Here is a 12,755-nt window from a genome sequence, read left to right on the forward strand (position 1 = left end):
TGTTGTGATGTCACCAAATGCAGAGGACAGTGTGGGGACAAGGGACCATTGTAGCTAACAGAGGCGGCTTGTGTTCCCACCAGCATCCCAGTGTGCTCTGCTCCGCCATCCGGCAGCCACACTGGGCCCTGGTGCCTGCAGAGGAGTAAGGCCAGGGAGATAACCTGGGTGGGAGCAAGAGGATAAGCCATGCTGCTGGCAATAAGCGTGCTTATACATTGCATGGTGCGTGCTACAGGGGGGCTTCATACCTCCAACATCCCTACTGATAGCAGAAAGCAATCCAAAATACTGGGAGGGAGAGAAGTGCCACTGTAAGAAAGTCCCTAATCACAGCTAGGATCTTGCCTCAAATATAGCGTATATAATATGCCTTTTTTTTTTTTTTAGGTGGGGAAGATTGTGGAAATGGGTTGGAAGCAGAAAAATCGCTGCATGTTGAGGCCGTGGCTGCAATGCAGGGAAGGGGGGATAAGCCTGTGGGCTTATATTCACAGCGCTCCTCATCCCAGGGAGAGGGGACAAATCAATTAAATTTAAAAGCCCTGCATTTAGATTTGATTAAAAGAGATAATTTTTTTTTCACACTCTACATAATTAAGCTTTAGAGCTTGTAGCCACAGGAGTTGAAAATATAAAATGGAAATGGGGGTTTTAAAGGGATGATGAACACATCTAGGCTTACGAGGAGGAATTAAACCCCAGGAATGTTAAAGATGGTGCTATAAAAATCACATCCCGCAAGACATAAAGCAGCTGTGAATTCACGGGATGAGGATGCCCCTTCATCGACCTGCTCCAGCCTTGCTCCTGCAGGCATTGCACCTCCTCCCGTGGGGTTGCTTGGTCCTGGGTGAGTATTTCCCTTGTGTGTTTTTCGGCTGAGGTTGCAGGATGTGTTGCTGGGAACGCGTTGCTCAAGCTCCAGGTTTGGGACGGACGCCCAATGCCCTTGCTGAGGACTTCTGTACACCCTCCTGATGTTTGCTGGTGGAACAAAGTTCCTGAGCATTGCTCATGCAAGAAGGGGACTTTGGTAAGAGGGCTGTGATGAAATATTGCTGTACAAAGTGCAAATGCGGGGGGCTGGCAATGTGATGCTCTGTGGTGGCTGGAAGTGCCCAAAGAGAAGCATGGCCGCCCATAGCATGGCCACCCATAGCCTGGCCATGCTGACTGCACAAAGCCTGGGCTGCCTGGGCAGGTATGTTCCTTGGAGAGGCTGGAAATGTGAGATCCCACCACATGTGATCCTGCAGGACCATGTCTAGGGTATACAGATGGCTTTGAGCTATGCAAGGACAGAGGGGGCCAGAATGATGAGGGTGGTGGGCACCTGTGATAGGGCAGGATCTCCCCAAGGGTTGGTGTGGTGGGGCAAAACACCTCCCTGGCTTAATTCAAAACTTGGAGCATTTAGGAGAGGGCTTGTGCCAGTCCTCAACCCCTTCTCATCCCATCTGAAGCATGGAGCTGGGCCATGGCTCTGATTTTGGGAGATGGGTTATGCTCCAGAGGGATGCTGTGGCTCCACATGCAGCTGCCTTCTCTGTGTACCAACCTCTGAGTGGTGTGTGCCCACCTCTTGTGTCTGGTAATTGCAATGGGAAGACCATATTTCCTCTAGGTGAGTTTCTTTTGGGGTGCTCGGCCCTGCTTGCCCACAGACATGCTGAATGAGGGGTACAGTGGAGGGCACTGCCCTGCTCTAAGGGATCGTAAGTGAAACCCACTGTGTTGGGTCAACTGCTTGGCCAAGCACAGTGAGAGTGGGATGACAAGCACTGTCACAGGCAACCCTTCCTCTCCATCCCAAACCCATCTCTGTCCCGCAGCTCCTCTGCACACAGGGGAGAGGCCCTGGGCTTGCCTGAAGGGTCTTCCATGGCATTGACTCCCTTCAGATGTGAAATTAGTAATTTAATTCAGGCAATTGAGTTAGTCAGGCTTCAGGTTTGGCTTTTTGCTGTGCCAATAGCCATGGCTGAGGTGGGGGATCCCCACGCTCACAACTTCCTTTTTTTTTTTTGTCTTGAATCAGAGCAAGAAAGAGAAGTTGAGAAGCTGCTGCAAGCAAATTCCCCTGTTTTGTCTCTTTGAAATTAAATTTAGAAAATATTGAAGCAGTCTGGTGGAAGAGCTTCTTTCGGGCTTTCTCATCCTGCCTGGCTACGTGTCAAACATGAAAACTTAAGACAAAGAGGTCTAAATAAAAGCTGCATGTGAAATGAGAGGAGAGTTTCAAAATTGTCTGAAACTTGTACTTGTCCCAGAGATTTTTGCTAGATCAGCGTTAGGTTTTTTGTTTTGTTTTCCGCTGGAAGCATGCTCTGCTGGAAATAGCCTTGTAATTTGTTTTTTGGTGGGATTTCCATCGTGCTGTGAACAGATTGCTGTCTAAATCAGGAGAATGGCTTTAACTGAAGACTTTGGGGTTGTGTTGCTCTTCTCCTGAACATTTACACCGTGGCTCTGCTTTCTGTGGCTTCAGACTGCAAAGCCAAGAGCCTCTTCAGCTCATGGGAGTAGCTAAATTTATTAACAAAACACCTTGCACTGGGCTGAGGCCAAAGCGCAGCTCCCTGCCTTACCAGGGTTAAAGGACCAGCTGCACTGAACTGGCTTTATGGTCACTTTATTGTTATTTATTTTAAGAGGATAGCTCAGGCAGAGTGCACCCTGTGAGTCTCTGGTCTGACCTGTTGCCCCAGGCAGCCCTGGGGTCAGACGAGGTTGCTCAGGGCTTTCTTCAGCCTGACCTTGAGCACCTCCAAGGATGGAGCTGGAACCACCAACCAATGCTGGGCTGTCCCCCAAATTTCATCCCTCTATATTTTTTTATCCCATTGTGTGTGCTATGTCTCTCAGCTGCTGTATTCCTCCTGGTTCGTGTTTCTTGGTGCACTTTGCAAACAGGGAGCGTGCTTTCTTCCAGCTGCTGCTGGGCTCACCGGTGTGGCTGTCTCAGCTGTGCGACACCTTGCAGCTCAGCTGCAAACTGCCGAGTGTAAAACCAAGCCTTTGTGGCCAACTGCTTTGAATGCAAAAGTATCTGAGCTCCACTGGGGCAGGGCATGCCCTTGCAGGAGGGTGAGAGGATGCAAATCTCTGCTAATGCAGCCCCCATGCTCTTTCTCCCATGGCATAAACGAGGATTAGGGACAGGAGATGCATGCCCCCACTTGGCATGAGGTCGGGACTGTGATGCTGCCGGGCTTGAATGCACCAGGACCCCAGTCCCACCCCAATCCCAGACAGGCACACGTCTCGCCTCTTCGGTATCTTTTATTAATGTATAGAAAATGCATTAAAAAAAGGAACTATACATAGCCTAAGAGCGGTCAGGACTAAAAATACTAGTTAACAATGGTTAACAAGCGTCGATCCCATTCTCTGAGCTACGTTTTCATTACAGGGTGGGGTAGGTTGTTTAATATATTATTTATTTATATTATTTATTTTATTTATGCATTTATTTCCTTTTATCTTTCCCCTCATTTGGTTGCATTGGTTTGTGTTTGAGTTCGTCAGAACCTGTCCAAGCATCCATTTTGTTGCCTCTGTTCTTCTTTCTTATTTATGGTTTTTAATTTTTTTGAAGTGATAAACACAATTCCAAGGTAACACCTGTACAGAGGGGGCTGTGTGTTTGTTTATTAGGTCTTCATGTCACCATCCTTCTGAGAAACCACTTACACCTGGAGAGCTGCAGGCTGGGTACTGAGATGGGTCTGGGCTCCTGCATCTCTGCAGAGAAATGCCTTTCCCTCCCCCTTATCGCAAACCTCCACCCTGGAAGGGGTAAGGAGCTGCCATGACCATCTGGGCACCATCAGGTTTTAGGAAGAGGGAAGGTGACCCTGGCGGGTACTGGTGGTCCCCAAGGGACTTGCTTGGGTTTGGTGACCATCCTGGGTTGGCAGGTTGGCAGAAACAGGGATGGGCTTCTCGCTTGGCCCTGGGACACAGCCTTTCGTTAGTGGGTGTAAGCACGAATTAAAGGGTTTTCTTGTGTGAGAGCTCTTTGCTGGAAGTGTCTGGTAAGGTCAAAGCTTGTGGGCATTGCTGGGGGGCAGAGGGCAGGGGGTGTGTGGTCACCCCAGGGTGCAATGTTGGGGACATACCAAGAAGGCGGCTCTGGGTCTGGATGAAGGGCACAGCTGGTGCAGAGGTGATGCAGAAGTGGGTATTTTGGCTCCTCCTGTATTTTGGCAGGTCACTCTAAGCCTGTTGCAGGCACAGAGCCACCTGAGCATGGGGACACCACTGCCCAAGCCCTCACCTGCTTGCTGCAGACCTGAGGACAAAGGTGGCACGATTTGTGCTTTCTGCACCCCAGTGCTTCATCTGGGGTAAGCATCACTTTGTGAAAGAGGTAGGAGGTTGGGGCAAGAGGGCATTTAGGCTGGTACTATACTTTGAGATGCCCATGGTAAAGTAATGTAAAAATAAGGAGTAAAGCAAAGGTTTCTTCCCAACATTTGTGTGGCTCTGACACTCTTCCAGCATCCTTCTGCCAAAACCCAGCTACCTTTGGGGAAGGCCTGGTCTCTTTCTTTCCCCAAATTATTCATTTATAAATGCTATCTTAAGGATCACTTTACTAAAAGCAACTTTTTCTTTCAGGCCTTTTTTTTTTCTTTGGTTATATTTTAGTGCAGTATGTCATGGAAAAGTGGGCTTGGAGGTCAGACACGGATGGAAACAGAGGGTAAATTAAAATTGGGCAAGAGATGAGAAAGTGTTTCCTTCAAGGATTTTGAGGCATCTTTGAAAGGCTGTGGGGGTCCTGGGCATGCATGGTGCTTTGCTGCTTGAAGAACCTGACACGCTTCTCCTTGATGATGTTATGGGAGCTGATATCTCACAGTGGATAGTGGGGTTTCGGTAACAGCTTCAAGTTCATTTAGGGGTCTGGGGCAAGCCTGGGCCATATGAACTGGATTGCAGAAGATCACCAGAGCCCAGTGATGGCTCATAGCCAAGGTCTCCCCAAGTGAGCACTGCACAGGATCCAGGCTGGGTTTCTGGGAATTTCAGGCCTGTTGTCCAGACTTCATTCAGTCTCAACACTATGCTGATGGGGGACAGGGCCAAACTTGCTCTGGTTGGAAAATGAATTCAGAAAAAGGGCTTGCCCAACCAGTGATGGAGGGTAAAGAGAGACTGTACTTAATCACCTGGCTGTTCTGTAACATAAACATTAAGCACAAATTTGCTTGAAACCACTGGCAGGAGCTTTGTCAAAAAAATTCATCAGGCAATGACGAAAAAAAAAATTCTGGAAAATTGTCCATCTTGTAGATGGACAGTGTGAACAAGGGACAATGGCCCAAATGACCAGGTTATCATTGCTGATTGTTTGCCTAGGCTTGGGTTGGGTTATCACCAGGAGAACAAAACCACCACGTGTAGATGTCTTTCCTTTAAAAGGTTGTAGCAACTGTGTTTCACCAAGGTAATGGAAAGGCAACACCCTGGTACTGTGTTTGAGATCAAGGACCAGCACGGGTATATAGCGGCACTAGAACATCAAATATTATCTCCAAGGGTGTCCTTCAGACTTGATGATGGAGTTGGGTCAACTGGGCCCTTTCATCCCCGTTACAGGACTTATAAAAGGGATGACAGACATAAGCAGGGACGGGGAGACATACATTAGGAAATATATTCAGAGAATAATCAGCCTTTTCAAGTATCTTCTTTTGAACCTCCTGGAAAAGCTTGGCATGTTTTGATTTTCTGCTTGACTCATACTTTTGAAAAGAGAAGTTTTTTGCCTTCAACTTGATTGAGAACGATGAGCTCCTGTGTTTCCACTGATGTCTATTCCGTTCACGTGGATAGATAAGCAAAGAGCACTATCTGAGACAGGCGATGAATGCCGTCTGCTGCCCATCACTGCTCCCAGTTACAATCACTGTGCTACAGTGCTTTTGTTAGGACACTTCTTGCCTATAAACTCTTGGTGGTGTTGGGAAAAATACTATTCTACTGGTCTACTAGGAGGCTTCTTAGGTTTTAATGAGTTCTATCTGCTGCTTCTTGTTGGCTTTTGGGACCTAAAACAGGGCAGGTTGTTCAGGAGGTGTGACATGCTGCCATCTGTGACACTGGCCATGTCCTGCAAGAGATCCCATCATATGCAGCCTCTCTGACTGTCCTGTTCCTCAACTGGTTGATGTCTGGTGTGATGCTGATGGGAAGTAAGAAGAGAGGCCTTGTTTACATGTGAGATGTTGCTGAGCTACAGCATCCTTCCCCCAGGTTAGACTGCAGCTTGTAAACAGACCACTTGAATGGCTGGATCCTGTATCTAATCCTGACCTTGGGATTAGCTATGATTTTGTGTGCCAGTATGTGGCATGGACAAGGAGGCTGCATTTCCTGCTTAATGCTCTTCTTCAGTTCTGCAGCCGTGGTTAGTAACGTCAGAAAATCCAGGAGCATGACCATGAAAGAGACACTGTCCTGAATTATAAGCTACTGCAAAGATGCCTTTATGTTGCCATCTGGAAGATGTTTCTTGAGACAAAGCAGCTTCAGTGTGATAAAATCAAAACCCAGTATTTAGCATTTGTATGCTCCCTTGGCTGCGAACCCAGTGATGAGCTGCATTGTCCTTGGACATGGGCACGAGTCCCTTCTCCAAGACCAGGCCAGTGACAATGCTCAGCATTGATCAGAGCTCTTGGCAGAGAAGTAGCTCCAGCATGGTGGTCATTTGGGCTACATGGAAGGGTGGTGTCAATGACAACAGAGAGCAGCCAGAGCTATCTGAAGGGTCCATTGTCCTTAAGATGGGAGAAGTTAAGGAAGGCAAGAGCGAACTCATCTATTCTTCCAAGCACTTTGAAGTGCTCCAAAATCTGAATGGACTACGCCTTCATTCCAGGAGAGGAAACAGTTGATTTCACGTTAGAGAGATGGTGATACCAAGGCACTGAGATTTGAGTCCCTCTTGTGATGATGGCGAAGAGGGGTGGTGTAGGAGGAGAAAGGGAATGGACATTTCTCAGCTTGCACTTGTCTTCCCTTGTCTGCATCATCAATCTTCCCCATGTGCATGGAGGTCCCTGAACAAGAATACCTGGGCTGTGCTCTGGGCTGTGGTTGTGTGATAGCTCTTTGGGTTGCTTGTCCTTCTCTGAGACTCTTTTTTTTGGGACCAATGACCTCTGCGAGAGACAGTGCAGTGGCATATAGAAATAGAAGAGGAAATGGGCCCTAGACTTCAAGACCACAAGTAGTGATTTTTCTCCCAAGTCCTCTAATTTGAATCCTCTCTTCTCCATCAAGCTCAGCATAACCCAGACAGATGTCATGCACCTGAGGTGGGATGAGTTCAGCTCAGAGGAGTGGTTGATGCAGGTTGAGGCTGGTGGAGCAGTTCTTGTTCCCCTGCACTCCATGTACACAAGGATGACTTTGGCTATGGTGGGGCCAACATGTGAGCTGTGGGTTCTTTAGACTTCACCTACGCATGCAGATATTCACCAAGCCCTCCTGGTGTGATCTGGGGATGGGATGAACCTTGTGTTTACTCATCCTCACTTTGTCTCCATGTGTACAGTGCCTGCATACAGGGGAGGGATGACCAGGCTGTGTACCCTTGGCCAGAAGGAGAGACAGGCCTTTGCCTGCTAGAAGAGTTGGTGTCTACAGGATGGCATGAAGCTTGGGACCTCCCTGCCTGGAGGGGACAAGGAGGCAGGGAGAGGACTGGTGACTCTGGCCATGACTTGGGTGGAAATGGCTGCACCAAGGTCCCTGTGGGGAAAGTTTCTGCCATGAGCCCCGTGACAAATATTTCTAAAAGGATTTGCTGGGGATTTCTAAGTCTTTAAAAAAATATCAAAAATCTGTCTTTCTTTCTCTTTCTTCCTGTGTTAAGGGCCAGAATATTGGGGTAGGGAAACTGGAAATTTGGCATGTCTCTGGGGCAGATGCAAAGCAATGAGGTCTTTCTTTTCCCACAAGCTTTGCTTGCGCTGTGGTTCCCTCCAGCACTTGTGAGGGGCAGGTTGCTATCTCAGGCGGGTACTAATTTCTTTTCTTCCCCTTTTCGTATTATAAAATATAAACAAATGACAGAAAAGGTCAGGTGGTGGGAGGTGGGAGGGAGGTTCAGCTGGCTCAGAGCTGTGGGGACCGTCGCTTCCTCCCAGAGATGTTACGGTGGTTATAAGGTCGCATCTTCATTTCCACGAAGGGGATGGAGAACTCGTGGCCTTTCCAATGGTACCAGTTAATCCCCTGGCAGGAGGGAGAGAAAGGCACAGGGTAAACAAAGACCCTAACACAAAACTAGAGTAGGAGAGGAAGGAAACAAGGTTGACCACCATAGAGAAGCCAGAAGGAAGAACTTGCTACAGCAGGAGCAAGAAACTCTTCTCCTGCTGTGGCTTGATGGGTTGTTCCCACTGCTGAAAGGGTCCAGATCAAATATTAGGTATGTATTTTTTTAAATGAAACTTAAAGTGCCACTGTAAATTATCATGGCAGCCAATGTGACGCATGAAGCACTAGCCCAAATGGCTTGAAGGTTGTTCCCTTTGCTCCAGCTTGTGTTGGGTCACCCCAGCAGTGCTCCTGATCCTGATGTACTGACCACGCAGCCCCAGCCCTAGCCTGGGCTTGCTGTCATGCTTGGTCATGCTGCTAGAAGAAATGCTGAAGGCTTTCAGCCCAACTCTGCCCTTACCTGACTGTGCCGGGACTCTCCGTACTTGCCATTGAGGTTGGTGCGGTGACAGTTCTTATACCACCAGGCCCCTTTGTAGGACATGGCGCAGTTGGTCACAGCGACATCATTGTCCCTGTCCTTGGTGGAGAAGGGGCGGCCCTGGTGATAGGTGAGGGAATCCCCTGTGGAAAGAGGTGCTGTTAGGCATGATAGAGCCCAAGGCATCTGGTCTTTTCACAAGGAAATTAGGATATTCTGGTATAGGTGGTAGCCTGTGGATCAACAGCTTAAGCAGCTGAAAGTCTGAGAGTAACGTTAACCGGAATTGCTCACGATTGGTTCATCTGAGGTCCTCTGCTGTTCATTTAGGATCAGTACAGAACATAGCAAATCTTCGAGGCTGCATGGGTTTGGCAGATAAAATGCTATATAGTTTTGAATCTGAATTTCAGTGTTTCAGAAATTAATTAAATCATAGATTTGGGCATCCTGATTTCCTGAAGCCTGGCTGTGCTACATAACTTCAGGATACTTGCAGTCTCCTTCCCTCCTGTTAGCCAAAGAGAACTTTTTCTCCCAGAGAAGGCCAAGCATTTGCCTCTTGAACCAAGATGCTTGGCCTTCTTCCTTTCACTAAGGGAAAGGACCTTTTGGAAGGTGCATGATGTCTTATTCCACCAAAACCACCAACCTCATCTCCCCTCCTTTCTAAGGAACAAGAGAGCTGATTTGGGGTGAAAGAAGAGCCAAAGTAAAATATGGTTGTTATTACAATTGAGTGATGTACTTACAAGAGACTTTCTTAATATGCTCCTTGGTAGTCCCTAAGAAAATATGAAGTGGACCCATGCTAGCTCTGTGCAGTCCAGCCAACGAGAGGCTTGCTAGAAAACCTCTTGGCAATGAACCATTTGGCGAATCCTGGTTCCCTTTGCTTAAGCTGGAGCAGAAGCTCCTTGATTGGATGGCTAGAAGAGCTGGTGTGAGGAAAGGGAGGGAGTCATGTCTGCAGCACTGTTACTGGCATTTTTGGCAATAGGTTGGGTGCCTTGTGCCCTGGGACTTAAGATCAGAGAGAGTTCTGTGTTGCACATAACCAAGATCCCTGTCTCTTCTCTTCCAGATATTTTATAAGAAAAATTCTGCATCTTAGATATGATGTGGGTTTCCTCACTAAGTACATGGCGGTGAAGTTTTGTATGGGTCACAGAGGCTCGCAGTCACTGGGCATGTCTATCCCAGCTAGAGGGGCTGCAGCTGCACCCCTCTACCACTTCTCAGGGAAGACACCCCCTCCCTCCATCACCCACTGTTTTCTGGTGGGCAAAGACTGGCCCTGATGGGTCAACCAAGCAAGCAGGTGTGAGAGTGTCCTTGCAAAACCGGACCGTGTTTGGCCTCTGTGTGAGGAAACGATGCAGAGGGTTTCAGATTTTTCCATTGCTGTGGGAGGGTGATAAATACACCCTCCAGCATGGCATCAATAGTGAGCTGCGGTGATTGCCAAGTGAGATGACACCTCTGACGATTGACGTGGTTTTTTGAACAGCAATGCCTCTGATATTTCATAACTAATCCCCAATGGAAAATTCCCTGTGTCCTTAGTGGGATTTATCAGCCTGGTTTACATGATGGACTGCAGGAAGGCAGAAAGGGCTATGGGTTTGTGTCTTGCTGCCCCAGACAAGTAAGCTTTGATACTGAGATTTCCTTTACAGTTTCAGACCCACCAGTGCCAGGATATCCCTACTACTTGATAGCAATGAGATTGTACCCGAAGTGCCGTTGTAGTCCCCAATTCGCAGCTTGTACAGGCTCCGGGAGTCGCCAATGGAGAACTTGTCATAGTAGGCATATGCCACTTCCTGGCCGTCCCTCATGTCTATTCGCAACTCGTAGCGCCCTTGGGACGTGATCTTGTGGATGTTGTCCAAGCCTGACGAGGCAAGCAGTGAGACACCCAGTGAGACCCAGTGCCTGGATGTTCTCCATGAGCAAACAAAAAAAAACTCTAGGCAAATAAAACAGCTAGGGGAAATGAGACCAAGGGGAGGAACCAAAGAGCAGAGCTTCTGGTTAAGTCTTTGTCTCTCCTGGCACTGGTGGGGTCTGAGCAATCTGTCTCCACTCAAGCTTCACCTCCCCGTGGCTATGAAAGGTGGGTTCAAGGACCGGGTTCAGCTTTCTCCATGCTGCTGAAGCTGGAGACATTCAGCTGGTGCTTCTCATGTTGCTGCTAAGCTCCCATACAAGACAGAGAATGTTTATGCTGCAGGGCTGACCTTGGCTGATGTTCAGGTTTTGGGGGAGCACACTCTGTTTCAGAACTGTGCTGTGTCTCCCACTCACCCCTTTCCTACTTTCTTTGGGAAACTGGCTTGCTGGCCAAGGCTGGGTGAGGTCCGTGGGCCATAGATCCCACCTGTAGTCGTTCAAAGGAGGATGATGGGTTTTGGTTCATGAAGACCTCCAGCATACCCCATACTCTCCCAGGAGGAGCAAATTAGGGAGCTGCTGGCCTTCACAATGTGCTTTTATGTGGTATGCCCATGAGTGACTTTCTAATGTGCAGGACAGGGAATGAGCAACGGAAGGAAAACTGTCCAAGGGAAAGCATAGAGGAATGGGGTGAAAGGCAAGGAGCCAACAGCTGGCACAGGTGAGCAGCACAGTGTATGGGGAGCTTGGGTTTGACATGTCAATGAAAGACAACTGATTAAGGTCTTACCCAGCCAAAACTCATCCTCCAAGTTTCCAAAGCCAACCCGGTAATCTGCCCATTTTCGAAAGAAATCAGTCAGCCCATTCTGCCGCCTCTGGAAGACCTGCGGTGGGGGAAGACCGGGGAAAGTCAGTGTGAAGGAGAAGAGGGATGGCCTCGCCAGGCTTTGAGGCACACAAAATAAAGACAATACTTCGTCTTTCCATCACGCCTTTCAGGGGAGAAAATTGCAATGCCCATCCAGTTAGTGTTAATTGCAGCCATGCAATGAATTCCTGTGCAGATGGAGAAACTGAAGATATGTTAGATGATGTCCAAGGTGAATCAATGTTATAATAGGGAGGAATCAGTTTTCAAGCTTTCTGCTCTGCCTGACGCGTGGTGCCTCTGGCTTTCTAGCATATGATTCTGCTTGTGGCTGGCTCTTTCTGTGATGATATTCAAGAGGATGCATTTGGGCGCATTAGGAAGAGTGTGGCCAGCAAGTCAAGGGAGGTCATTCCCCCTCTACTCTGCTCTGGTAAGGCCACACCTGGAGTACTGTGCCCAGTTCTGGGCCCCCCAATTCAAGAGAGACAGGGAGCCACTGGAGAGAGTCCAGTGGAGGGCTATGAAGATGATGAGGGGACTGGAGCATCTCTCATATGAAGAAAGGCTGGGAGACCTGGGTCTCTTTAGCCTGGAGGAGAGAAGACTGAGAGGGGATCTTATCAACACTTACAAATATCTGAAGTGTGAGTGTCAAGGGGTTGGGGCCAGGCTCTTTTCAGTGGTGCCCAGCGACAGGACAAGGGGCAGCGGGCACAAACTGGAACACAGGAGGTTCCGCTTGAACATGAGGAGGAACTTCTTTACTCTGAGGGTGGCAGAGCACTGGAACAGGCTGCCCAGAGAGGCTATGGGGTCTCCTTCTCTGGAGATATTAAAAACCCGTCTGGATGCAGTCCTGTATGAGCTGCTCTAGGCTAACCTGCTTTGGTGGGGGAGTTGGACCAGATGACCTCCAGAGGTCCCTTCCTACTCCTTCCAACTACCTACAACTGTGATTCTGTGGCAGAGTGAGATGGAGGCAAATTTCCTGGCTAAAATAGCATCTGTGCTAGAAATCAACGTTTGAGGAAGCCCATTTTTGTTTGTTTCGACTATACATCTAGCGGAGTTTTGTGTAATGCATATAAGTACGCGTTTGACACAAATAAAATCAAAGCACCAGAGCATTATTTACTTAAGCTGTCAGTCCATCTATGTCAAGACGAGCAGTGCTTGTGCAATTCAAAAGCCAAACAGGCATTTTCTTCTAAAATGCTGCTGTGCAGACTCAATCGGCGTGATGCCTGACATCCTCCT

General features: G+C 48.3%; 1 protein-coding gene across 2 annotated transcripts in view; it reads right to left on the reverse strand.

Annotated features, from left to right (window-relative positions):
• Positions 1 to 8,136: 8,136 nt before the first annotated feature.
• Positions 8,137 to 12,755, reverse strand: part of TNR (tenascin R) — a 29,334-nt gene continuing 24,715 nt past the window's right edge. For both annotated transcript variants that reach the window (XM_086462368.1, XM_086462367.1), the window contains 4 exons: positions 11,415 to 11,511; positions 10,461 to 10,622; positions 8,705 to 8,868; positions 8,137 to 8,256 (listed from right to left, as the gene is read on the reverse strand). In XM_086462368.1, the coding sequence (XP_086318494.1) occupies positions 8,137 to 8,256; positions 8,705 to 8,868; positions 10,461 to 10,622; positions 11,415 to 11,511 (543 nt within the window). The remainder of the gene's footprint in view (positions 8,257 to 8,704; positions 8,869 to 10,460; positions 10,623 to 11,414; positions 11,512 to 12,755) is intronic.

Source organism: Leptosomus discolor, chromosome 3 (genome assembly GCF_034619465.1).
Source record: "Leptosomus discolor isolate bLepDis1 chromosome 3, bLepDis1.hap2, whole genome shotgun sequence".
NCBI classification, from domain to species: domain Eukaryota; kingdom Metazoa; phylum Chordata; class Aves; order Leptosomiformes; family Leptosomidae; genus Leptosomus; species Leptosomus discolor.